A 25955-nucleotide genomic window follows, 5' to 3' on the forward strand; every position below is an offset into this window, starting at 1 on the left:
TGCGGATTGACGTGATGTGAGACTTTTCAACAATCTCCAATAATGACCTTTTCTCAGAACCTACAAACTGCCAGGTAATAACGTGTCTCGGGTGAAAATAGACAATCTTTTGGCACAGGTGAAAAGTGTTACCTCGCATCTCGCTGGAGATGCTCCCCTCCTACAAAGGCCCGTTTCAGCTTGCTTCCACAGGCCCCACGACCCCCACCTCCCCCGGACAAACAACAGCTTCATTCTGTGCCACCGCTGCTGACCTCATTGTCTCTTTGTGAAGGGAAAATCCAGAGTTGCATTCTGTTAAATGGCAAATGGTGCATCGACTGCGAGCGGGACAGACCTTTGCACCACGAGCGCAGGCCTACAGATGAGCACGGACACTGCTGACTCTTCTTCAGGACCGTATGCAAGGAAAACATGGTAAGAAAAGGGGAACTCGACATTCACTACACCTTTCCTAACGTACGTCTAATGTATGCATGCCTGACAACAACATAACTGTTACCTCCTCTTTACACCTAGACCCTTCTCTTCAAACTACTCAAACAGCAGTTTGTCCCCTTCTAATGCTTCCTCTCTTTCGAAATAATGTGTCTGTTGACCTAATGCCGTGTGAAATTTCTCACAAAGATACTTTCTGAAACCAGTCTTGGTTACTCATAGATTAGTCTAACTGAAATGACACCTTAGCCCCAGGTAAACATAAGCCCAACGGTATCAATCAGGGGCATCAGTGGTAAAACGTCTGTTTGATCCAAACATTTTCTGCCGGGGGTAAACGGAGCTGATCGTTGCTCGATAAAAGTTTTAATTTAACCAGAATTCACTGTGCCACAGTCATGCTTAAAATAGACAACGCTTCTTTGCACAGCACAGGTTTACCTAAATCTATATTTCTGAAACCGCCCCCAGTCCTGGACTACAAAAACTACATATCCAAAATCACATGTTAGCTTGCGTCAAACACCACAGTGTTACATGACAGCAGATGGTATGGGATTTATTTAGACTGACTGCGTGCTGTAATTGTATAATTCCAAGTCTGCATCTCACATTTATGGAGAGCTTTATTATAATTACTGCAGTGCTCTCAATATGTTGCTTTTAGAAGCAGATGCTACTTCCACAATCACAAACAGACGCTCAGACATCAAAGTAATAAAAGAAAATCTCCTAAAATACAAACAGAAAACACAGCCTCATATTATTAAGTGTAGTCCAATGCATAGAAAAATAACTTGAACGAGCTCATTATACTTTAATCACCCAGGAAGAAAGGTGACACACACCTGTACAAATCTGACTCCATACATCTGGACCGGTCGGTGTTAAAAAAAAACACCTGTCCTCTTAATTAAACCTGACAGAGCGTGACAGGCAGACTCTTGCTGATGAGCGAATGGTCAGAACACAGTTTTTGTCCTGAGTAAGCAAACTTAGCAAAACTTTATGAAACAAGAATAGAATGGAAGTTGAGGTCTGACATGTCCACTGGGGTTCTTGCAGAGTCTTGATGGAGACACATTATCAGTGATTGAAAACCCAGTGGCTGTCAGTCATCCCTTTCACTCTGAGAAAACAGCGGGAGTTGCAGGGGCCAAAGGAGTGCAAGGCTGGTTAAAAGGATTTCAGTCTACTACTCAAGGTAAGCTCCAGCAGTGCACCGCCCGATGGGCATCAGACATCAGACTTCAATAACAATCTTGCTCCATTTGTGCAAAAAAGAAAACAACAACAACACTAACACGTTGCTTTAAATGGAATAATGAGACTTTGTACTGTTGCACAACATCTGCAATGCAGTGCCAAGATGTACAGCAGCGCTTTCTTGTGAAAGCCTAGCCTGTAGATTTAGTGTTTAATAAATCTAACTGTCTCTGTGCTGTGCATCTGTGTGCAATATCTAATGGCTGACATTTAACAGTTTCTCTCGGCTCCCATCGGAGCTCAACAAGCATTAACTCCAGTATTAACTGTTGCTTTAGCTCACAGGCTGGTGAGGCTGCTGGCAGCGGTGTGCGCAGTCGGACTTCTCGGAGGATTGGTTGTAGGTGTCTGGTTTCTAGGTGAGTCATTGTGTCTGTGAAAGAATCTCTAAATGAGCTCAGTAAGAAACAGGAAGTGGAAATGAATGCGCAAACGGCCCAGTTTGAGATACTTAAACGCCTGTGAATCTTAAGGTCAATGTAAATTTAGACAGAGCTTATTGAATATTAGCATTTAAAAGGTTCAATTATTTTCTTGATACATATACAGCAGGAGCTGCTTGTCAAAGTTTTGAAAACTTCCCGGAGACATCATTAGTTGGAATGCTGCAGTTTAAATTAGTACGTGCCAGCATGTTTCAGAAGGCTGCATCATTTTTTTTTGTGTTAACAACACCAAGGAGACCAATAGCTTTAGTCCCGGTACCTAAATGCTTTTCCTAAGTGATTTAATTGGCTGACATGTCTGCACTCATATCACAGAACCATGAGGTTATAATATGTGTACAATGTGGGTTGGCATTGTCTTGCTGAAACACCCATAAATCTGACCTGAAAACCACATTGTTGCATTGTTATGCTGCATGACAGCATATGCTACTCTAAAACCTCTTCTCTGCATGCAGCAATAACGGTGCCTTTCACGCACGTCATGTCCACTAATGGATCCCCATACCATTACAGATGCTGGCATTTTAGCTGTGCATTGATGTGCATTGGTCCCTCTCCTCCTTAGCTCAGAGGAAAATGGTTTTTAGAAACAATCTCAGATTTTTAATTAGTCAGACTACAAAAGAGTTTTCCACAGAATTTGCCTCAGTCCATCTCAAATGAGCTCGGGCCCAGAGAATCGTGAGGCATTTCTTCATCTTTTAGCTTGTACTTGCAGATACCCGAGTGTTACTGAGTCCATTCACTGATTTTTATTTTAACCCGCTTTTAATGCAGTTCAAGCAACTCAAGATTGTTTTTGTTTAACCCTTTTCCATACATTTATTTAGCTTCTCTGAATCTTTTAATGATATTATGTGCAGTAGATACCTCATTCCTTAAGTCCTTTGCAGTTTTAGACTGAGAATCATTACACTGAAGTTGTTGAACTATTTGCCCACAGAGTTGTGAACCCGTCTCTCTTCTTCTGAAAGAGTCAGCCTCTCTGGAATGCTCTTTTATCCCCAATCATGTTACTCATTAAACTAATCAGCTGTGAGATCTTCCTCTCAAGTTTTTTTTTCTCATCTAGTCTTACACAACCTTTCCAGGGTTTTGTTGCTCTCATCAGAACTTTTAAAATCAAGTGAGAATATGTTTTAAGAAATAATAAACTTTTCATATGTCTTTGTATAGCTAGTAGTTAAACACACATTTTTATTGTTTGGCAAATCATTGCATTGAAATGATATTTCCCTGATTCAGACTTCTGGTGTAAGTAAACTGATACTTTTTTTAAAATGTCAAACAATTTTAATGGACAACATGAAAAATTGATAATTCATTAAATGGTTTGTGTTTTTGGAGCCTTACTATAATCACCAGCTAAAAATCAGGGCAATGTTGGGCTCAGCTGCCCCAATTTAGATTTTTTATTCACTGCATTGAAGTCTCTCAAATTTGATGGAAACATGCGACAACATTCAAGTTAAGATAGAGAAAATGCATTTTGAAAAAATGAATCTTTTTTTTTAAATTAGCTGTTTTCTAATTAGCTGGATTTGCAGATAGAAATGAACAATATTTAATGACATTTTAATGCTGTCCCAGACGCTGGTCTGTTTTGGGTTCTCATTCAGATAATCTGGTAATATTAGGAAAAATCAACAATGTTTTGCTGCCCATTTTGCAGCCTGATTAAAAGATTATCTCTTTTAATCCACTTTTAGTCAAACTTTTGCTGAGGCCATCGTCCTCCCAAAGTCCAGTGGGGCTCGGGGACACAAAGGAGACATCCTTCTGCAATGTGACGGAGGATATTTCCGTATCTGACTCGCGGAAAGGTCTGTGTGTACTCCCTCGTGGTAGCGTTTCTTTCACTGTTTTATGAATTATAATGCAGCACGTTAATGTGTGGCTGCTTAGCTTATTGTATGTGCTTCATTAAATCAGGTCATGGGTCACCTCTGAAGTGTTTCTTAATTGAATAGAAACAAAAATTAAAATTCAGCAGCTGCTACTTGTTGTCTTCTCTTCACTCCTGAGAGATGCCCATTGACCGACATGAAAACATCACACATAATAATCTGTTTCTACTGACTACATTAGCATAGATACTTGCGTTTTCCCTAATCATTTCCCACTCATAGAAGGGGCTTGATCATAAACGTTGACTGAGAGCTTGTCTCTGGAGGGATTTTCAATCAATCAGGTTCAGTGTTTTACAGAATCAGTCCCGAGAACTCCCTCCTGGAGATCCAGCTGGGGAAGCTGCCCACCTGGCTTCCAGTGTGCTATGAGAGGTGGAACTCTTCGCTGGGAACACTGGTCTGCAGACAGCTGGGTTATCTGAGGTGATGCTTTTCCGCAGTCTGCGAGGATCACATGCTGCTTCTTTATAGCACCATTTAAAAAAGCTGAGAGCCCATTCTCTAACTTGGTTTAATTTTAGGTTGAAGGCTCGCCTTATTTATGATCTATTAATACCTCATTTACAATCTTGCTTCACACCTCATGAGACTAAATTATCGCAATACTCACTCCCACCCATTTTTCAAATGTTCCCTTACCAGACTGACCAAGCATAAAGGAGTGAACCTTACTGATATCGGGCCAAACTACACTGACGGCTTCATACAAATTACCTCAGAACAAAAGAGCAGCCTGGAAAATATGTGGCAGTTCAGGTAAGGCAATCTGTCAGAGGACATCACACTCATAATGGTGCAGGGAAAATTGCGTCCGCTAATACATTAATTATGCATCATTAGTTACCCAATTTATTTTCATTTAGGAGGAGTTGTATCACAGGGAAGGTTATCGCTTTGCAGTGTTTTGGTGAGCAAATTAAACTTAACTTTTAATTTGAGTTTGCGCCTCGCACAAAGGCCAGTAGTGTTTTTGTACAAAAGCTTTATATGGGAGCAGGATGAATGATGGCGTCTGCTGCTGCTCTTTCTGACCAACCCAATTCCGTTTCATTTTGATGAATGGATCTCTAGAGTGTGGCACACGAGCAAAGCTACCCAGGATAATCGGGGGCGTGGAGGCCACGCTGGGCAGGTGGCCCTGGCAGGTCAGCCTTTACTACAGCAACCGTCACACCTGCGGAGGCTCCATCATCACCAGTCAATGGGTAGTCACAGCTGCCCACTGTGTACACAAGTAAGACTGCTGACCTGACAAGTACTAAAGGTCAGAGGTTGGAGCCACGATGAAGGATAAAAATCAGTCATTAACAGCTGTACCGGTGTAGCAGTATCAGGATCTACTCTCTCTTTTCTTTTCCCAAATGTCAGCTACAGGCTACCTCAGATATCCAGCTGGGTGGTCTATGCTGGCATTGTGACTCGCAGCTCTGCTAAAACAGCTCAGCATGCAGGATACGCGGTGGAGAAGATCATCTACAACAAGAACTACAACCACAGGACCCACGACAGCGACATAGCACTGATGAAGCTGCGGACCCCGTTCAATTTCTCAGGTCAGTCTCATCGCAGCACTCTTTAAAAAAAAACAAACAAAAAAAACCACACACACACACACACAAAAAAAAAAAAGTACTTTGGCTTCAGTTTACCTTTTTATATGCTAATAACAATTTATCATAAACAATATAAGTGGTATTGCTAGTGATATACACTTCAAATGAAAAGCATCCCAATATCTTTAACATCTCACAGAATCAGCTGTTCAGACATAAGCTTATGGTCTCAGCAACAATTAAAGCACTGCCTCCAGATGTTTTGAGACATCCTGAGGGATCTTTAGGTCTGTCTTTGTCATTTTGTTTCTTCTTTACCTTACAACATAAGGAGCCTTGAAATGACTTGTTTTGAATTGACATAAATAAAAATGAACCGAATTACAGATGTAGCTTCCAAAGGACAGAATACATAAATATGCAAATACTGTACAGTGTAAAAAAACAAACAAAAACAAAAAAATCAGGCCATCATATAGAATCCAATGAGAGAGACGCAGGGCTATTTTTGTACACGATGCATTTTATGTAGATTCGGTTATATTTAAGTTATTCTGTGAGTTTGTATGGCTGCTACCTTTTTGTTTGCTCTGATCTCAGTGGGAGACAACTTTCTTTATGTTGTATACAGGACCACAGTTGGCTTCTCTATCATAAAAGCTTCCTTGTTTTTCAGCTGTGATTTGATATGAGCGTAGAGACTAAAGAGAAAACAGCTTTCTTGTGATAAACACTGAAGTCTAAACGTGGTAAAACACGTCTCAGTGAAGGGTGGTTTTATAACACTCCTTAACATGACTTATGAATCCAACCATATTCGCAGTACAACTTAATGTCTCTTGTAACTATTTAAATGTATTAAGAGGCAAAATTCCTCCTTTTGACTAGACACAATCAGGCCCATCTGCCTGCCTCAGTACGACTATGACCTTCCAGGAGGAACACAATGCTGGATTTCTGGATGGGGATACACACAACCCGACGGGGGTAAGATGTTACTACACTGCTCTGCTCTTAAACAAATGCATCTCTGCTACAAATCTAATCCATACTCAGATGGTGACAGAGTGAGCCAAGTGTATTAGTGGAGCAGTCCTAAATTGAAACTTTCACCCGTAGTTCATTCACCCGACACCCTGAAAGAGGCTCCAGTCCCAATAATAAGCACAAAGAAATGCAACAGCTCCTGCATGTACAATGGAGAGATCACAGCACGGATGCTATGTGCCGGCTACACAGAAGGAAAAGTGGACGCATGTCAGGTCAGAGGCTTGTTTTGACCACTAGATTTAGCTTCTCTTTTATGAGTAGATGCAGTGAACAGTGTTTGGGTCTACCTCTCCAGGGGGACAGTGGGGGCCCTCTGGTTTGCCAGGATGACAGTGTATGGAGGCTGGTGGGAGTCGTCAGCTGGGGAACAGGCTGTGCTGAGCCCAATCATCCTGGAGTTTACACCAAAGTGGCCAAATTCTTGGGCTGGATCTACGAGATGATAGAGGTAAACAGCATTTTTAAATTCTACAGTGGAGAATAACTAACTATTTACAGGACAGCACAGAGGTTTAGTATCATTCGATACTTCTTTATTGATCTCAAAAGAATATATATATATATATATATATATATATATATATATATATATATATATATATATATATGTGTGTGTGTGTGTGTGTGTGTGTGTGTGTGTGTGTGTGTGTGTGTGTGTGTGTGTGTGTGTTCGATACAGTGCTTTGATTTATTTTATCAACTTTCCTTCTGACGATGCTGTCTGTGTTGAGCGCTCAGTGGATCTGCGCTCGACAGTGCAGCCTAGGCGGAGTAGTCGAACGCAGATTCACTGAGCGCAGGGCAAGCTAGCGAGACAGAAGTTAAGCTCTCCTTGCAACATGGCAATTTGAACCTCCCCCACCCTCATTCAGATCTGGCCAGATGTGACGTATGACCCTGAAGGTAAGCGCGTCATGGACTAAAGTAAAACAGTATGTTGGATGTACCACGCAATGTTCAATTACATGGGTGGGAGCTAGTGTGTTAGCGCTGTTGTTGGCCGTCCAGCCCCATGTGGGCCAGTAGCTCGTTAACGGAGATTTGCCGTGTTGTGGCGTTAATGTCATTTCAACGAGATTTACGCTGACAGCACTAGTGGGAACACAACAAATATGACTGCACATTTACACCGACATCCTAGTGCAAAGACAAGTGGAAGCAGACAAAAACAACAAGCACGCATGCTACAAACTTTACCCGAGTCATTTAGACAGCCGTTAGCACATGATTCTCCTTATGGGGACCTGATATGTTTAATATGCTGCTGAGAATATAGCCCAGAAGAAGCGTATAGTATAGCTTTTATTTTGGAAAGAGCCATTTCTCTGTAATAAACTCTTTTCCAAAGATGAGTGATTCCTCAATAAGATACAGGGCTCGCAAAATCGCCTGCCTAATGTCCTGGGGCTAGCGATTTTTCCAGTCGTGCTACCAAAATCTATCTGCCCTGCCCGTCGGGCTATCATAGGAAGGAAAAATATGTCAATGCTTTTGTATTCTTTCGGAAATGTAGCTGGGTAATTATGTCATTGGCATCGGTGAGCCACTGCCAATATGTGACATATTGAAATCGCATTTGAATTTGCGCTTGTTTTTTGCTTTCACTTTGCAATTGCGCAAACTGTGTATAGAGAGCGACAGCACTGATTGGTGAGTGATGATAATTTGTGCACCAATTCCTCTGACATTGTCTTATCAATCGTTAGCTTACTATGCAAACATGACAAGTGAAATCTCCAGCAGCAAGCTTAAACATGTGAGAGGTTGATCGCGCAGAGAATCGCTGAGCGTTATGTGAGTGCGTGTGTAAAAGCAGCAGGATATATATTGTAGTGGGTCATGGCTGTTCGGGGTTCTGTTTGTACAGTTATGTTTTGTTTATGTTGCCATAGTGACGGGTGACGCCCTCTCGCTGCGACGGTGTGTCCTTCCGGGGTCAGAGGGCGCCCTGTGTGTTGTTGTTGTTGTTGCTGCTGTGCTGTTGCCGCGCTGAGCAGTTAGCTAGCGGCAGTGTTCTTCTGCAGATGTCAATAAACGGCTGTGCTCCCTGGCTAGCTCACGGGAAGCAAGACCAAACGATACCTCCGTCTCCTCCTTGTCTGAGCTCGCCACATTGGTGTCAGAAGTGGGATGATGGTGGCACCCCATGTTCTGACCCGAGTGACTTTTCCCCCGCCGGTCGTGACCGACCGGTGCGCCATAAGAAGGCACCTGGACATTTGCAGGACTTTGTGTGGTGTAATGGGGTCGTCGGGGACGACTGACCCCTTAGGTGGGGGCTAAGTAGCTGGTCAGGGCTGTTCGGGGTTCTGTTTGTACAGTTATGTTTTGTTTATGTTGCCATAGTGACGGGTGACGCCCTCTCGCTGCGACGGTGTGTCCTTCCGGGGTCAGAGGGCGCCCTGTGTGTTGTTGTTGTTGCTGTGCTGTTGCCGCGCTGAGCAGTTAGCTAGCGGCAGTGTTCTTCTGCAGATGTCAATAAACGGCTGTGCTCCCTGGCTAGCTCACGGGAAGCAAGACCAAACGATACCTCCGTCTCCTCCTTGTCTGAGCTCGCCACATTGGTGTCAGAAGTGGGATGATGGTGGCACCCCATGTTCTGACCCGAGTGACTTTTCCCCCGCCGGTCGTGACCGGCCGGTGCGCCATAAGAAGGCACCTGGACATTTGCAGGACTTTGTGTGGGGTAATGGGGTCGTCGGGGACGACTGACCCCTTAGGTGGGGGCTAAGTAGCTGGTCAGGGCTGTTCGGGGTTCTGTTTGTACAGTTATGTTTTGTTTATGTTGCCATAGTGACGGGTGACGCCCTCTCGCTGCGACGGTGTGTCCTTCCGGGGTCAGAGGGCGCCCTGTGTGTTGTTGTTGTTGCTGTGCTGTTGCCGCGCTGAGCAGTTAGCTAGCGGCAGTGTTCTTCTGCAGATGTCAATAAACGGCTGTGCTCCCTGGCTAGCTCACGGGAAGCAAGACCAAACGATACCTCCGTCTCCTCCTTGTCTGAGCTCGCCACAATATTTTAGTTCTGCTGAGCCAAATAAGACAGGTCAGGGTGAAGAAGTGACAGCCAAAGAAAAGCTTACCACAAAACGGAAAAGTTATGATAAATCAGACTATAAGGCAAAAAGAAAGTGCAGCTTTATGGTTTCATGGACAAAAGAATTTCTGTGGCTGCAATATGACGAGCTAAATAACCAGGGCTGCACATAAGTGGTCCGCAGGTGCGTATTCGCTGTCAAAATAAAAAACGGGCACAAGATAAGAAGTTGCAACGCGTTTGCATACATAAGATTTTCAGGAGGAGGACAGACATTTGTTTAGAACTCTTAAAGATGTCGAAGAAGCAAGCTCCTTTAAGCAATTACTGTGATGTTCCTCCACCTCCAAAGAAATGTCAGAAGGAGTTCGAACCGCAAAAGAAGCACGTATTCTCGGAAAAGTAGTTGCAGGAGGTGAGCTGGCTTCAAACAAATGATGAACGCACAGAGATGTGGGGCGGAATGTGCCGTGAAAATTTAATAAATGACAAATTAAAAAGGCATGAACATTTTTTTGTATCGAAAAAATATCAAACCGTGACACCAAAGTATCAAACCGAACCGTGAATTTTGTGTATTGTTGCACCCCTAATATATTATATATTAAAAAGTTAGCTCCACTTTTGCCAGTTTTAAAACATTATGTAGAAAGAAATGCATCAAAGCAAGCCTGTGAAATAGGTCATTTGTTTTTGTAGAAGTACCCTGCTAGTAACAGCTCTTTGAACTGAGGATATTTACATATCATGGAATTTTTTCTTTTTTTACAGGGATAATACTTTTACTTATCTAAAATGTTACAATAAATTCTTATATCACTACACTGCAGAAAGCGCTAATTAGATTCATCCATGCCGCTATTTGAATTTCTTTCTTTTTGTATTTTCAGCCGGATTGAGATGGAAACTGTAAAACAGAACAGCGATTTCTAATATTAATTCTTTCCTTTTTTTTGCAGAATTACTGAGGAGGGCTCATGAAATACAACAAAAAGAAGGAAGCTTCTGATGAAACTGGTGGAAACGTTAGAAAACTACAGTTATACATGATACTTTTTATTTTACATGTCAGTTATATAATGTACACATAAAGACAGACTGAAAACATCAACATGCATTTTTACGTTATGTTTTTCATGTATTGAAAATAAATTATGCTTCTTATTGTCATGTGTGGTTTCTGAGCCGCAGTTCCGCATCTCACCGCCTGGTGGCAACAGTGTTATGTTTCTATGGCAACTGACAACATTGGCCTAACTAGTGTTAGCGATTACAACTAATGAGCTACAGAACGTAATTAGTTGAGGATTTTTTTTTTAAATTAATATTTGTGTGATACTGCTCCATATTTGTCGGCTATTTAAGGTGTTTCTATAACACATGCTCCTCTATAACACTGCTGACCGGCTGGTTTTCTGACGCACAAACTTTTTCTGCCAACTAGCTAGAGTTAGCTAGGTAATAAAAGTACGACAGTTACCTTAACATGTGCTCCACTGGCAGTACAGAGGATGTTTTGCAGCAGATGAGCAAACTGTGGTCCATGCTGGATGATCTCTCTGAAAATGACCCTGCAGCCTACCGTACGCTTATAGAGAAACAGATAAAGGAAGGAGCTGAATTCAGAGCGCCGCCCGAGCTGGACTCCTGCCTCTGCACTGAAATACTGGTGAGTTTCATTCGTGAAGGCTCCTTCCTGTGTAGGCCCCAGTCCATACTGTGGTCCATACAGGTGTTGCTCATCACATTCTTTGGTTCAGCTAGAAAGGAAGCCCACCTTTATTCCTCCAATCATAAATTAATACTCTAAATTCAAACATAAATTAGGGAAAGTTAACTGTCATATCAGAAAATGTAGGTAGGTAGGATACAGCTCAGTACCCATCATCAAAAAAAAAAAAAAGATTCAGTGTCCCAGGTCCTGTCATTGGTACAAGAAATTACATTACAGGAGAATTTGGATTGGGAACAGCACCTACTCTGCAAAAGGCTCACCCAAGTAATGCAGGCATCTGATGGAGGAGGGGGACTGCCAGGAATCAACTAGATGTGCAACAGCAGTCCCCTAACTTCAGCAAGGCCGCTGAATGATGCGGGAAGGAATAAAAAGGAAGAACAATCAAATGTAGTGAGCTATGGAATATGAAAACAAAACAGCCCACATATGATGTACTGCTCACTCCAGCAGTCTGTTACTTGTTTGCAACCCTCAAACACATCCTGGTGGGCTGCAAAAGCAGTCTAACACATGGAGGATATACTTGGTGACATAACCAACTAACTTGTCGGTAGCTATTAGTCAGGAGAGTATAGACTAACTGCAGCTCATTAGAAGTTAAAGCCACCTTTCTGCAACAAACAACCTTCATCTGGGAAGGTGAGAAATAGCATGTCAACCCCGTCTTTCTGAAATACCTTTACACTTGAAATCAACCTGGACCCAGCTCTGGTTCTCTGGTCCAGTTCCTGCCAGTCTGTCTTCACTGTAGAACTGATCGTCCCTTGGGAGGATGCAATCAATAAGGCATATGACAAGAAAAAAGCATGAGCAAGCTGAGGAAGAGGACCAAGGCTGGAAAGTGGAAGTCCATTCAGTGTAAGTGGCCTGTAGGGGTTTTGCAGCCAGCTCCACAGTAAGACTGACGAAGGAAGTAGGCATTAGGAAGGGAAGCCTAGTACAAGTTAATCAAAAAGCTTGCCACTCTTGTCAAAAGAAAGTAGTCACAGGGGCTGGCTGAAGCAGAAGGAGACCGTGTGGCCTGCCAAATTACTGGTGGGTGCCATGTGAAATACACCCAGGTCTGATCACCCTGTGGTGGGTCTGCTTTGGCTGAGGGAATCTTGTGAGAAATTACGGAAATGCACTATGAAGCTGGGGTACAAAGCTGATGATGTGTCGCACTGACAGATACATACCCACATGGTCAGCAGCAAACACCCCATCTAGAGGACTTCTCCAACCCACTCAGGTCTGTGTTATACTGATAGGGATTATAACTTCTAGTCCTATTAATTAGTGTAGTCCATTACAAGCTGTGAAAGCTTTGTCATCAAATTTCTTGTTTTTATCCAACCAAGAGTAAAGTAATAACCTAAAAATATTTCTGCTGAGGAGCTGTAAGCTGTGCTTGCTTTATATATCCTAAAATACACAGGCTGCACGAGAAACACAGGCTTTTTCTTCACTCTGCAAAGATGCTAGACTTTTATCCACTTAGAACTTTGAAATTGAATTTGTTTTGACAGATCCTTTTGACAGCACTGTGTTTCTGTGACAGAAACCAAAGAAAGGCCTGCTGTACATCAACATATGCGGCTGGAAACGTGTGCCTGCGCCTCAGGATCCCAGCAGGCCTTTACCAGTGTACACTGGAAAACTGGAAACAGGCACAAATGAAGATCAAGGTGTGTGTCAAGCTGCAGACCTGCCATTTGTATTACATGACACAAGCAAGAAAGTCATACTTTTTCCTTTACAGGCTGGTATACTGTGCTGGATGTGGCATTAAATCCTGTGTTGCTGCAGGAAAGTAGGGAGAACAAAGCAGAGATTAACCAGGTCTATATGCTGGCCCTGAGCTTTGCCCAGAAGCAGCTTGGGATGACGTTATCACAGCAGTACAGAGTTGTCAACAGTAGCCCAAATAGTAGCCCAGATGAGTTGCACTGCCGGCTTGGATTTCAGAAGTTGTCCAGTGCCCCCAAACAACCCAACACAGGTAATGCAATAAGACTGTCAACCCTGACAAGCTTTGATAAGCACTTTATGTTGAACCCATGCTCTTTACCCACTCTCCTTTCACCTCCTAAAACAATTTTCCTGATAATCCATAGTCCTTTTTTTTTTTTTTTTACAGCCGGTCAGACACCAGCTGCCCTCCTGCAGCACATCTCCTCCCTACGATCAGAAAACCAAGAGGACTCTGCTCCTCAAATTATCTTTAGGCCTGCAGAGAAAATAAAGAAGGATTTGATCCATGTCATCTCAGCCGCTTCTGTAGAGCCTCAGAAGCCAGAGTATCGACTCGAGGTGAAGACCGATGCAGCAGGAGTTCCTGACAGCGTGGAACTGACGGTGGAGCTGCCAATGGTTTGTTCCATGTCAGAATGCCAGCTGAGCATGTCCAAGGTTAGTGGTTACACACTCCATTGAACAGTTATAACGAAGCACTTTAGAATCCAGTGTGTGTCAGTGTGTAGCTGGATGTCATAAGAAATACATAATCGACCTGTAAGCGAGCCTTAGTAGCACACTGGATGTATTTTTCTCTGCAGGATGACGTCTTACTGGAGGTGGAGGATCTTTACTATTTGCTTGTGGACTTCCCAAAAACTGTAAACGAAGACACCGCGTCTGCCATCTTTAATAAGAAGAAACGAAGACTTACATTGAAAGTGAATGTCTTGTGATCATTTTCCTTAATTAAGAAACAAATGTGCAGTGTTTGTTAAGCTAGCTAAACACTGGCATTGAAAATGCCTCAAACAAAAACAACAAAACTCCTGTTGTGCAATGTACAAATTAAAAAAAAGGGAAAAAAGCACTGAGAGCGCATTGTGCTGTGGAGGGACTCGTATTCTGCCTCAGAATTCAAGTTAACTAACAATAAACAGCTTGCGTGTAAATTGATCCATTTCCAAGAGCAACATGTTTGTGAAACAAATATGTAACAGTGTCCCTTTGTGCTGTGTGGGCTGAGGCTCAGCAGCAAATTTAATTCTAACCCCCCCCCCCACCCCCCCCCAAAAAATTAATTGACTTTAATGACAATCTGTGGATTTTGTTTATTAATGTGTGGGCGCGTGAGTGGAGGTGTTTAATGGCTACGAGCTGGTGTCATTACCGTATGCAGGGGGGAATAATTGACAACAAAACGAACCATGCAATAATTTATGTTTATTAAAACATCAAAATTGATGCAGAACAACAACATCAGTGTTTGGCAATCTGGAACACGTGGAAAATGTCAGTAAACACTTCTTTCTTTTTTTGAGGTTTGCATACTATGCACTGATTACAGCGTTTTAAAGCACAGCGTAGCTTGTTTTTTCATATAAAGCTAACATTATTTTATTATTCAAGTATGACTTTACTGACCATTACGTGGTAGTCCCACAAACTTATTTATGAGCTGCAAACAATGTGCGACATGCGGTCCGTAAACGAAAAAAACATTGTATCCAAATGTTTAGATTCTTCATATGAAACATTCGCTTTTAAAACATGGTTTTGTTTTGTACCTTAATGGTGTTAGCTCCATTGGTCCCAGTTTTGTGTCGTAACACTATTCTTTCTTATGGCATCAGAAGTATTTTCAGTAGCTTCCTGGTCCAGTGGGAACAGCTGAGGTTTGTAGTGACGATCTCTAGTTTTTTGGCGCTATCTCCGCTCCCCGTGATCCTCCTCAACCCACGCAACAATCTTCCCCTCCCAGCCAGGGACAACGGCTCCATCCTGAAACACCTGAAAAGCCAGCATCCAGTGTTTACATATCTGAGAGACCCATATCTATACTATAAAAGGTTTGGATTGAAAGTAAAAATGAATACTTGAGGTTATCCAATTCTTTGGGATGGAAATAAGTCTCCCCATGGTGTTTTGAAGTGCACAGTAGGCACAGCTATTATTAGCATATCTTACTCTATAACTGCCGTTTTATATTTGCCAGCTGAAGCCCAATGTGAAGAGAAATAGGGGCTGTAATTTTACTCCCACACCTACCTCCTCTTTCACTGTGCCAAACTCTGGGTCAAGGGCCTTGAAGTGGTATCTGAAACTGCCTTGTCTGTCTACAGCTGCCTTGAAGTCTCGCAGTGTCACCTCTCCCAGCCTGGAAGCACACATATATCCACACAAACGTTATGCTTTGGATAAACCAGCCCAGGCATCCATATGCGGCTATGGTCAACCAAAACCAAACTAACAATTTGCTTAAAAAATAAAGAACGCTCCAGTGAAGCAACACACAGCACTGTATCAAGCCACCATAAAGTGTTTATATACTCACCTTTTTGGGATGTTAATCAGAAATGGAGTGAGCGAGCGATCTGTGAAGTAGAGCACTTTAGTGGAGACGGCAGTATCCAGTCCTGGGCTGCTGTGTGAGTGCGCCATTTCTGGAAAAAAACCCAGCAAACATTGTTTTTCCACAACCAAAGTCTGAAAGGGTTCTAGCCTCACACTCAGTCATGCCCTCTCTTTGCAGCACAGTGTAATTGAATGGCACAATTTGATTTAACAGCCAGTAGAGATGTTGCGGGGGATGACAAATCCTAAACAAAAACGAGCATTTTGTTTGTCTCACTCGAGCTCGGCGGCCAGGAGTCACGGTCTGTCGAGTTGGCTCTGCGTCCTGGTGATTTGAATTCCTCCTAGAAGAAGAACCAATTACTCATAGCAAACAGTCGGATGTTATCAGTTGCTGAGTCATCATTTGGCAAGTGACAGACGAGCTACTACATTTTAAAATTTCCTCTTTGAGTTGTGAGAGCGAGAGTGTGTACCCCTCTGTCCTGTCTTCGCTGGGTGTCCAGAGAGTGCAGTCTGTCCATGAGAGTGGCCACGCCCTGCTCCAGAGTGTCCAGGGTGTGATGTTGGGGGTCATGGCCGGAAAAACTGTCCCTCAAACTGCGAAGTGCTTCCCTGACGACCTGCAGCTCTTCACCCTGTGAAAAACAGTCCTCTGATACTTAAAAAGAATTGGAAAAAAATTCGAAATCATTTTGAACTGTGGACATTTACAGACATTATTGGTTAATGAGAAAATTAAAGAGTGCATACTGGTGCGCTGTGCTGGAACACTGGAGGAGATGTCGAAGCGACTGAGTTACTGTACCCGCTGCCCTCGCTCCTGAACGCCTATCAGAGACAGAGACAGTATAGACCAAGGTGAAAAGTGTTCTGAATGAAAAGTGTGATAATATTTACAAAATGTGCTCAAACTGCAATACAAAGAGCAAACACGGCCTGTGTAGCTAAAAAAACAGCCAGAAAGCTTATTCATCTAAATAAGAGCTTCACTTTTGTCCAAAAACTATAAAAAAAAAACATCACAACGTAGTGGGTGACATGTTTTTTTCCTATCATGATGAACACCGTGCACAGGAATCTATTTTGAGTCGATTTCACATACAGCATCCTGCTGCAAGGGATACTCACCGGTGCAAGAAATATGTATTAATCTGCCACTGAAAATAGTCTCCAACAAATGCACCATTTACTCTGATCTGAGTAACAATTTATAAAGACCACACCGCTGAGGTGTAGTGGGAAATGTAATGTTTTCTTCAAGCATCATGGTGCCTTAATATATTTATAGTTTTTGGTCTTATTGAGTAATGTTTCTCGTAAGAAGAAATATATGGGCTATCTTGCGGCAAGTACAATGTAATCACAGACCGATGCGCGATTAAAAAAAACAAACAAACGTTGGTGTTATATATGAGTCCTGCATTCAAACATATGTTATTTAGCACGTATATGTGAAACCTGTCATGCTGCATACCCGTCCCAGGCTGACTTCATGTGCCTTGTGCTGAGCTTCATCAAGCTTTTGCTGCTGCTGCTGCAGTATTCTGTCCTTCCTCCCGAGCTGCTGCTATTGTGACAAGAGAGATGGATGGCACGAGGCTTTATTTGCATCTCTATGGCTAAAAGAACGCACTGACGTGTATATAATAAAAGACAATACCTCATATTCGCTAAGTAATTTGTTCCTTTCACTCAGCTTGCGTTTGAGCTCTGCCTGCAAACAGTTATATCAAGGTGATATATGAGTGCTATAGTTCTCTCACTTAAACCTGCAGCCACGAGTCAAAGAGGTCGAATATTTCATCGTGTCAAAGGGAAATCATCACTTGTCTCACATTTTCCCCCTCCAGCTGATCTTTGGCCATGTTGCACCTCAGTAGTTCCTGCTTTAGCTGCAGCACAGCATCCTCCTGCACTGCCAAGCGCTGCTGCAGAGCATCCTAATGAGAAGCAAGAGGGAGATCAAAGAATTGTCCAGAAAAGACCTGAATACTGATGAACTGCATCCACCTGCCTCATCGACAGGATCCACCCAGCTCTAAACTTCTTTTGATCTTTGTAAAGAAATGATAAATGTATAATGTATGTGATAAAACTTACAGAATCATCAGTTTGGGAGGGCGCAATAGTCAAAAAGGTTAAATATAATCCTTTAATCCATTTTACTTCACATATAAATCCCAAAACTAGAGTAAGAGGTTTACCTTGATGGCCTGAATGTGACGTGTCTCCTGTTTGTGCCTCAGAAGTTCCCTCTAAGAGCCACACAAAGGAACAACAAAAACATTAGAGAAAAGGACTCTGCCCCTAAGACAGCTCATCTATGTTAAACCTAATTACATTTACTTACTGTACCTTGAGATCAAGGGCTTCCTCCATGCTTTGGTCCAGACGACTGCGGATGAGAACCTTCAAAGGGAGAGGGTACGAGCGGGGTAATTAGAGAATGGAAAAATGTCAGAACGTATGAGGAGGCATTGGGCCTCCATGACAGTGCGCTGGCAGATCAGAGAGATTCATTTGTGCTCTATAGTGGCCACTCGTGAGACGAGTAATGGCTACAAACATCATCAGAACAGAAGGGCTGACACGGACACTTCAAGCTCGGTGGCGAGCAACTGTTGTTTGTTTTCTCAAGTTAGCAGAGAGAGGGCACTGTACCAGCTGCTGCTCGGTGTTAGCCCGGTTATCTCCAAAGCTCACGGATCCATCCTGGTCTTCCTCAGGGAGGGAGCCATGGAGCAGCAGAGCCTAAAAACCAAAACACATACAAATCTGAAGAAAACTTGCAAGCAATGATAGTTGCGACGCATGATAGAGAAACCAGGTTTCTGTGGTTGTAAATGCCTCTGTTTTTGCACTGCAGCTAATAAAGTCAGTGAACTGAACCAAATCAAATTGAAATTACACTGACAAGTCTGTGTAAATATACAGACTGTAATGTAATATAGAGACTCTAAAACTGAAAACATAAAGGCTATTACTGTAAAAGTCACCAAAACATCTATTTTTAATTTATGAACAGTATGTGGACGTGCTGTCGCTGCACCGATATTTGTAGCTGAATACTATAAATGACCCCAAACATACCAATTAAATACCATGTGCCAAACTTATTTATTTGCACAAATTAATGAAGCTGGCAAAGATTAGCAAATTTTGTAGGATTAGCTTTGTCTTTCATATTTTTATTCTTAATTATTCTAATAATCTGTGGCTCTCTTCCACACCGTGTCTTTGTTCTGTTTCCCTTACCTCACCCCCAAACGCTTGCAGCAGTCTGCCCCGCCCTGAGCCTGATTTTGACAGAGGTTTCTTCCAGTTGAAAAGGAGTTTTTGCTTTCCACTGTTGCCAAAGGGCTTGCTTATAGGGGGTTATCTCATGCTGGGTTTTCTCTGTTTTCTTTGTATTATTGTAGGGTCTTTATCTTACAATGTAACGCTCCTTGAGGCGACTGCTGTTGTGATTTGGCGCTATATAAATGAAATTGAATTGAATTGAATGCATTGATGTCTGAATAAGACCCATTATACTGTAAGGATCTTGCACATGGAAGGTATGTTGTAACATGGCAAAGACTCAATGCTTTTCACAACCTTCTGAAATTCAAATCAAGCATCAGAATTGGAAGAGAAAGGTCCTTTTATTGACTTTGAAAGTGGCATGGTTGTTGTTGCCTGTCAGGCTAGTATTACAACAAAAGTATGCAGAAGAGCATTTATAAATGCTCAGTGTGTTGAACCTTGAAGCAGATCAATTCATCATTCACAGAAGCACCAATATTAGACAATAGAAGATCTCAATGTCTGATGGTGGTGTATTGGTGTGAGGGATATTTTTGATGGCTGCACCCAGCTGTATAACGCGCCTCGTCACAGAGCTCAAATCATCCCAAACTGGTTTCTTGAACATAACAGTGTATTCACTGTACTCAGATTACCTCCACAGTCACCAAATCTCACTCCAATAAAGCACCTTTGTGATGCGGTGGACCAGATTTAAATTGTGTATGTGCAATTGACAAATCTGCAGCAACTGTGTTATGGTATCACATCAATATGGACCAAAATCTCTGAGGAATGTTTCCAGCACCTTGTTGAATGTGTGCCATGAAGAATTAAGACAGTTCTGAATCTAAAAACCAGTACTACCAGGTATTAATGCCTAATAAAGTGGCAAGTGAGTTTATATTTTATATGTATTATAAGCCTAACAAGTCTCATTTTATGATTTTCTTATAAAAGCGCCCCCTTTCACATTTTTTCATGCAACATAATTTTAATCATTTCATATAAATTATAATAGATCAGTGACTTATCCACAGTGCACTCTGCTATTCACCCTGTGACTACTGGGATAGGCTCCAACCCTTCTACGACCCCGATTGGATAAACGGAAGTAACAGAATGGACTCAAAGTATAAATCAGGTAAAAAAAAATTTCATCTTTGTCTGTTTATCTGTCAAAACACATATTATTCTTTCTAGTGGATGGCTTTATCATGCTTAGTGTGTTACATCTGGTCTATCTGTTTGGGTTTCTTTTTAATTACTTCATTTAAAAATATATTTCCATTTTTAGCATGTAGCATTTGGATCTTGTCATTTCTTTTGTCATTTCTAAGTCTTCCCAAAATCTTGTAATCTTACTGACTGCTAGTGACACTCTGGTACAATTTTATTTAGCAATTTAACTTGGAAAGTGCTGTATAATTGCAAATTAACTAAATATGCCAGAATACATGTCTATAATTAACTAAATTGAGGCATGTATTTATTTCCAATCCTCTGATGAGATTTCAGTTATACAGTCTTCATTACTTGCGCTTGGTTTACAATGTGAACTCCCTCATGAACAGAGTGTAAGCAGATTATAAAACGTTGATATGACGACCTTTCTTTAGCAGTCCTTTGTCATCGATACTTTAGTAGGAATCTGTGGGGATCTAGTGAGTAAATAATGTTGATGTGCTGCAGAAAATAACAGTGTTTTCTTTTCAGATTAGATTCTTGCTTCAGTTCTTCAGTGCACATAATAATACAAGAGTTTGGATCTTTTGAACTCCTTCAGAAGCCCGATTTCAAATGCACAATCTGCTGTGCCTTGTGAAAGCAAACCAGCTACCCCATACTGAGCTACAGTTAGCTTTGGATTCGAAAACAACCAAGGTGTGATTAAAGTGCAGACTTTCAGCTTTAATGCATGGGGTTTAACAAAAGTATTCCTTTTTTGTTAGCCATTTTTATACAAACTAACATAGTATTAAATATACACATTGATTTTAAAAATTACAGAAAATGTTTGCGGTCAGTGGCTCCCTGAAATTTAGAACCCATGCACACCACCAAGTGCTTTGTTTCATCCCTTGAGGTGCCCTGCAGGCCCTTTCTGCAGCCACCTTCAGCCGCTGCTTCAGTGTTTGGTGCTGCAGTCCATGTGCATCCCTTCTTTTTATTTTAAGAATGTACCAGATTGTTGGTTTGGCCACTGCTAGAATTTAGTCATCTCTTTGATAGTTTTATTTGGTTTTTGCATGTTTTACAACCTAATGATGGACTCCTTCACTTTTATTAGCTAATCTTTTGGACCCCACATTGAGAGTTCCAGTGAAAAGCTCTAAATCAACTCCCAGTCTTTTTTCTGCTCAGTTTGTCATAAAATAACAACAGAACAGGCATCACTTAACCATGGAGCTGCTTGTCAGTTAATTATCTAACTACTTGTGAGCATCTGATAAGACAAGATTACATAGAAAGCGGCTGTAGACATGCAAACATTTTTAAAAACTTTAAGCTAGCACTGGATGCTAACAATTTTTAAGGTTTCTTCAGACTGTTTAGTTGCATTAGGACCAACTACATGGTGATTTTTGTTTTTCACTATGGCTCTAATTTAACAACCCAGTGCCCTGATTTTATTGTAAGGACAGATAATAAATAGCCTCCTTTTTAAAATGTTTCAGTGACTCAAAACAGAGAAACAATAAAGTCAGCAAACAGAGGTATGGTGGGTTTACCTGCTGATAAAAACTGAGCTGAAAACGTTTACATGCCCTGACCAAACTTTCATCCTTCTTTCTCAGAATCTATTTTTTTACTACTTGCTCCTTACTCTGTGGATTTGTTGCAAATAGGGCAGCGACCCTGTCGCTTATATCCCTTGGCCCAGAGCAGCAGTTTGTTTTGAAGTGCATTACCTGTAACCGGAACACCATCCTTCTCGCTTCTTGCATCTCCTTTTCCAGCTGCTCCTGGTGTGCATCCAGCTGCTCCTCCCAGGACTTCTCTTCCTCCTGCCCATCGTGCCCCAGGGAAGGACACAATCCACAGAGAGCCACCTCCTCTAAAAGTGGCAGAGGGACAGGGGAAATGAGGCAAGGCACCTTTTTTTTCACTGCATCATATCTGGCTCTACAAGAGTTGATGTGCAGCCAACCAACCTGTGACAGATTTCTTCTCTGTCAGCTCAGATTTGTCATCCTGAGGTTCCCCCTGGTTCTCAGGGTGATCATGGACTGTTTCTTCTTTAGGGGTGTCAGTGAGCTGGGTGATAACATACTCCTCTTTGGGGGAGTGAGCTGGGCTGGCTGAGCTGAGACTGAAACAGATGGTGGGCACAGGCAGGAATGAATGTGCTTGTATGCTGCCAAATGAGCAGCAATAAAGAAACCTAACTACATAAAATGGCGATTTGAAATTTTAAAAATTCCCAGAGGAGCACAATAATGTAAATTAATCCCGTTTGGGATAGATATTTTAACTAAATCCATTTTTGAACTCATAATGCCAATATGATGCATGATATTTCAAACAGCATTGTCTGCATCACGGGTTCACAGATTATTTTGTAGATAACAGAACTATTACAAAAGGGGGAAAAAAAGAAGAAAAGACTGAATGAACAGATTTTCAACTCATTCAAAAATACACAGCAGGAGCAGGAATGCCTGCAAGCCTGTCATTTTCTAACAGGAAATTCTTTACATATTTTGCTCCCCCTTCGGCCATAATTTCATAACATAGTGCTGGCATGGTTTCTGAACAGCTTGTTTCCTTGCAGTTTCATGAATATAGTGTTTTTGAGAGCATCTCCAGCAGCCTGAGGTTCAGACCAGCTGTCATCTTCACTCTCCTGTGTTTGTGGACATTGGATACAGCTACTATGACCTGTGACCTATAGCATTATGCACAGTCCCTAACAGGGTAGTTTCCCTGTGTTTTTCCCTCCGAGTCTGCATGTGAAGACAAGCCTGCGACTGCATGAACAGATCTAAACGCTGTGCAAGCATGCCATAGAAAAGCATCACTACTCATCACCCTGCTCCCCAGGCTAACTAGCTGAGAATGAAGGAAAGAAAGCAAAGAATGTCCTGCTGAATTTGCTTCATATGTATGGTGGTAAGATTTTCTTCTTATGTAATAGTTAGCACTAGCTAATAGCACAGCAAAGTACTCTCTGAGGATTAAAGGACATATTCCTTTGATTAATCATAGTTAACGTCTGCTTATCAGCCACTGATCGAATCAGAAACACACCTCAAAGAATCTAATGTTAAGCAGACTTAGTGAAGCATTTCACCATTATAGCATGCAAGTTAGCATGCTAATATTTGCATATGATGGGCTGAGAGAAATGTCTTGCAGGTAAAGAGTCATGAACCAAATGCACCAGACATGTAAATTTTGTCTTGATGATTGTGCTCGATTGGAAATCAGTGAATAGCAGAGTTGTTACAATCCAAATGTATAAGGGCATACATTCCACAGCTGCTTTATTAGGTATACATGTTCAGCTGCTTGATAATATAAATGTATAATCAACCAACCACATGGCAGCAGCTCAGTAAATTAGGCATGTATACAAGGTCCTGCCTTGTATAAGGAGCATTAGGAAGGTGAGAAAAAAGATGATTTAAGTGGTTTGTTAGTGCCAAATGTGCTGGTCTGACTGTCTCAGAAACTGACAATCAACTGGGATTTTCCCACACATTTCTAGGGTTTATAGAGAATGGTCCAAAAAAGTGCAAATATCAGGTGAGCAGCAGTTCTCTGGGCAAAAATGCCCTGTTGGACATCTCCTCTGCCAGAGGTCAGAGGAGAATGGACAGACTGTTTCAAGCTGATAGGGGTGTCTGTAGCTCAGGAGGTAGAGCAGGTCGCCTACTAATGCTCCAGTCTGCAGGCCAAATATCCTTGGGCAAGGTCCTAACCCCAAATTGGTCTACAGTGCATCCATCTGAGTATAAATGTGTGAGAATGTTAGATAAGAAGCACTTACACAGAACGAGCACAGAAATTTAGCTGATAGGAAAGCAACAGTAACTCCTGTTACAACCAAAGTATGCAGAAGAGCATCTTTGAATGCTCAACTTGTGAAACCTTGAAGCAGAACACCACACTAAATGCCACTTCTTTCAGGTTAGAACAGGAATCTGAGGCTGCTTTTTGCATAGGGTTACCAAAATTAGACAACAGAAGATTGAAAAAATGTTTTATGGTCTGATGAGTCTCGATTTCTGCTTCTGCTAGATTTCTCCTTACCCATCCGACATTCAGATGGGTAGGGTCTCTTTGGTATAAATAACATGGAAGCATGGATCCAACCCGCTTTGTATAAATGGTTCAGACTGGTGGAAATATATTGGTTAGAGGAATGTTGGATCTCAATTCAATAGAGCACCACTGGGATGCTAAAATGGTTAAACATGGTTTAATGTATTATTCTTTTTATATATCAAACCATACTGAGAAAGTTATGATTAGTTTCGTCTTTCCAACTTCCCGGAAAGAGTCTCTGCACTACTGTAGGTCACATAAAAACATGAACTAAGCCTCTTATCAGAAGCTGCTGTAATTATCCTTAAGTGTTTTTCAAAAAGGGATCAAAGAAGCACCTCCTACTAATCTAGTCACTGCAGATAATAACACTCTATCATTGTCTCTAAGAGTAGTTCAATAACACATTGTAAATGCTCTTTGCTGATCTCTCGCTACAAGAGAACACGTACAATCCAATAGATTTGGAACATATGGGTTTAGCAAAGATTAAGCATTGGGATTTGCAAAAGATGAGCTTCTGTGCAATAGATTAACATAATTTGATCAGTGGTGGTGGCCTGAGTGGGCCTCCATTTACTCCAATTTTTAGATACTTTGCTTTAGTATTTATACTTTTTTTGGCTACTTTGTATTCATAGCTGCTACAAACTGCTAAAACTTATTATTTCTCAATATTTATCCGACTGTTGCTTGTCATATTAGCTTTCGTGGATTAGTAGATTTAGTTGATAGCATTTTAATAGATTTTAGGCAGTGCAAGTACTTAGTCGAGCCATCAAAGAAAGATTTTCTCTATATGTTTCTTTGAGTTTTTTAAAAGAAAGAAAACTTGTAAAACCAAACCTTTCACAAAAATTATCAGATGAAAAAAAGCTGTTGTATCTTCTTTCTTTTTTTCACGTTCACCACTTTTAAAAAACCCTCAAATGCTGTGGTTCAGCGGTCAAGTCCAAACACCCGTTTTGGGAACTACTAAATTATAGATGACAGTGTATTAAATAATCCAAACTACTTTCACCTCATTTTTCTACAACAGTAAAGTGCAGCTTATTCATCTTTTATAACATATCAGTGACAGTTTGTGTCATCATCAATCTTTTTGACTGATGTGTTCAGCACTGACCTTAAAGGACCAGTTAAATAAAGCAGGTCATTGTAAACATGGTGCAAAGTGAAAAAGAAGATAAAGTTATCAGATTAAAGTAAAGAATAATGTAAATCAGTCTAATCAATTTAAACTTATATCTGAATCGTGGCACGGCATACACAGAAATAGCTGTTAGAGAGAGGTTGCTAGGCAATAGCAGCTCGGCTCACACAGACACACACAGGGACACACCCACACCTACTGCACTGTAAACACCGAACAATAACCTGCACAGCTTGGCTTTCAAGATCAAGCTGTTCGGATGAAACGCAATTCCATGACTAAGACTGAGATTCACATGCGGTTGAAGTGATAAATCTGTTTTATAGTGTTGTGATTGTAGACTTACATATACATATATATATATATATCTGCCACTGATGCATCCCTGCATTGTCAACAATAGCAATAGCCTGAATTGCCGTACTGTTCATATTAAAATAGCACTTACCATTTCATCTGTTTGGCTCCCATGCTGGTGTTTACAGGCTTAACCTCCCATACAGTCCGCGCCCCACAT

General features: G+C 41.6%; 3 protein-coding genes across 4 annotated transcripts; 2 read left to right on the plus strand and 1 right to left on the minus strand.

Moving 5' to 3' along the window:
• The first annotated feature begins 321 nt into the window (after positions 1-321).
• tmprss5 (transmembrane serine protease 5) lies at positions 322-10808 on the plus strand. 2 transcript variants are annotated; one of them, XM_085371760.1, is made up of 13 exons: positions 322-417; positions 1504-1642; positions 1983-2063; positions 3863-3976; positions 4351-4486; positions 4706-4819; positions 4927-4970; positions 5135-5297; positions 5432-5616; positions 6505-6603; positions 6736-6878; positions 6962-7114; positions 10658-10808. In XM_085371760.1, the coding sequence occupies exons 1-13, from the start codon at positions 415-417 to the stop codon at positions 10664-10666; spliced, it is 1383 nt and encodes a 460-aa protein (XP_085227886.1). In that variant the 5' UTR covers positions 322-414; the 3' UTR covers positions 10667-10808. The 2 variants fall into 2 exon arrangements, with proteins under 2 accessions (XP_085227886.1, XP_085227885.1); XM_085371759.1 differs by lacking the exon at positions 10658-10808 and having other exon boundaries at positions 6962-7170.
• A 376-nt stretch (positions 10809-11184) lies between these two features.
• On the plus strand, positions 11185-14108 carry pih1d2 (PIH1 domain containing 2). Its single transcript, XM_085371766.1, has 5 exons — positions 11185-11367; positions 12977-13103; positions 13178-13417; positions 13556-13827; positions 13974-14108. Exons 1-5 carry the CDS (start codon positions 11185-11187, stop codon positions 14106-14108), a joined length of 957 nt encoding a protein of 318 aa, XP_085227892.1.
• A 970-nt stretch (positions 14109-15078) lies between these two features.
• dixdc1a (DIX domain containing 1a) lies at positions 15079-25909 on the minus strand. Its single transcript, XM_085371765.1, has 15 exons — positions 25887-25909; positions 22170-22327; positions 21927-22072; positions 18391-18480; positions 18085-18138; positions 17934-17984; positions 17565-17669; positions 17390-17443; positions 17204-17296; positions 16480-16557; positions 16203-16364; positions 16004-16070; positions 15707-15815; positions 15421-15529; positions 15079-15162 (listed from the first exon to the last, which is right to left on the minus strand). Exons 1-15 carry the CDS (start codon positions 25907-25909, stop codon positions 15079-15081), a joined length of 1383 nt encoding a protein of 460 aa, XP_085227891.1.
• Positions 25910-25955: the final 46 nt, after the last annotated feature.

Source organism: Diplotaxodon limnothrissa, linkage group LG14, assembly GCF_057381915.1.
Source record: "Diplotaxodon limnothrissa isolate DT_005_m linkage group LG14, D_limnothrissa_male_GT1.1, whole genome shotgun sequence".
NCBI lineage: Eukaryota > Metazoa > Chordata > Actinopteri > Cichliformes > Cichlidae > Diplotaxodon > Diplotaxodon limnothrissa.

Bases quoted from the DNA above. Each gene is read 5' to 3' on its own strand.
- pih1d2 (XM_085371766.1), top strand. From the start codon at position 11,185: ATGTGCTCCACTGGCAGTACAGAGGATGTTTTGCAGCAGATGAGCAAA. The intron at 11,368-12,976 runs GTGAGTTTCATT...TTTCTGTGACAG, and splicing joins GCCTCTGCACTGAAATACTG to AAACCAAAGAAAGGCCTGCT. The intron at 13,418-13,555 runs GTAATGCAATAA...TTTTTTTTACAG, and splicing joins CCCCAAACAACCCAACACAG to CCGGTCAGACACCAGCTGCC.
- dixdc1a (XM_085371765.1), bottom strand. From the start codon at position 25,909: ATGGGAGCCAAACAGATGAAATG. The intron at 17,985-18,084 runs GTACAGTAAGTA...TGTGGCTCTTAG, and splicing joins AGGAAGCCCTTGATCTCAAG to AGGGAACTTCTGAGGCACAA. The intron at 16,071-16,202 runs GTACACACTCTC...TTCTTCTTCTAG, and splicing joins AGCGAAGACAGGACAGAGGG to GAGGAATTCAAATCACCAGG.
- tmprss5 (XM_085371759.1), top strand. The intron at 4,487-4,705 runs GTGATGCTTTTC...TTCCCTTACCAG, and splicing joins AGACAGCTGGGTTATCTGAG to ACTGACCAAGCATAAAGGAG. The intron at 6,879-6,961 runs GTCAGAGGCTTG...CTACCTCTCCAG, and splicing joins GAAAAGTGGACGCATGTCAG to GGGGACAGTGGGGGCCCTCT.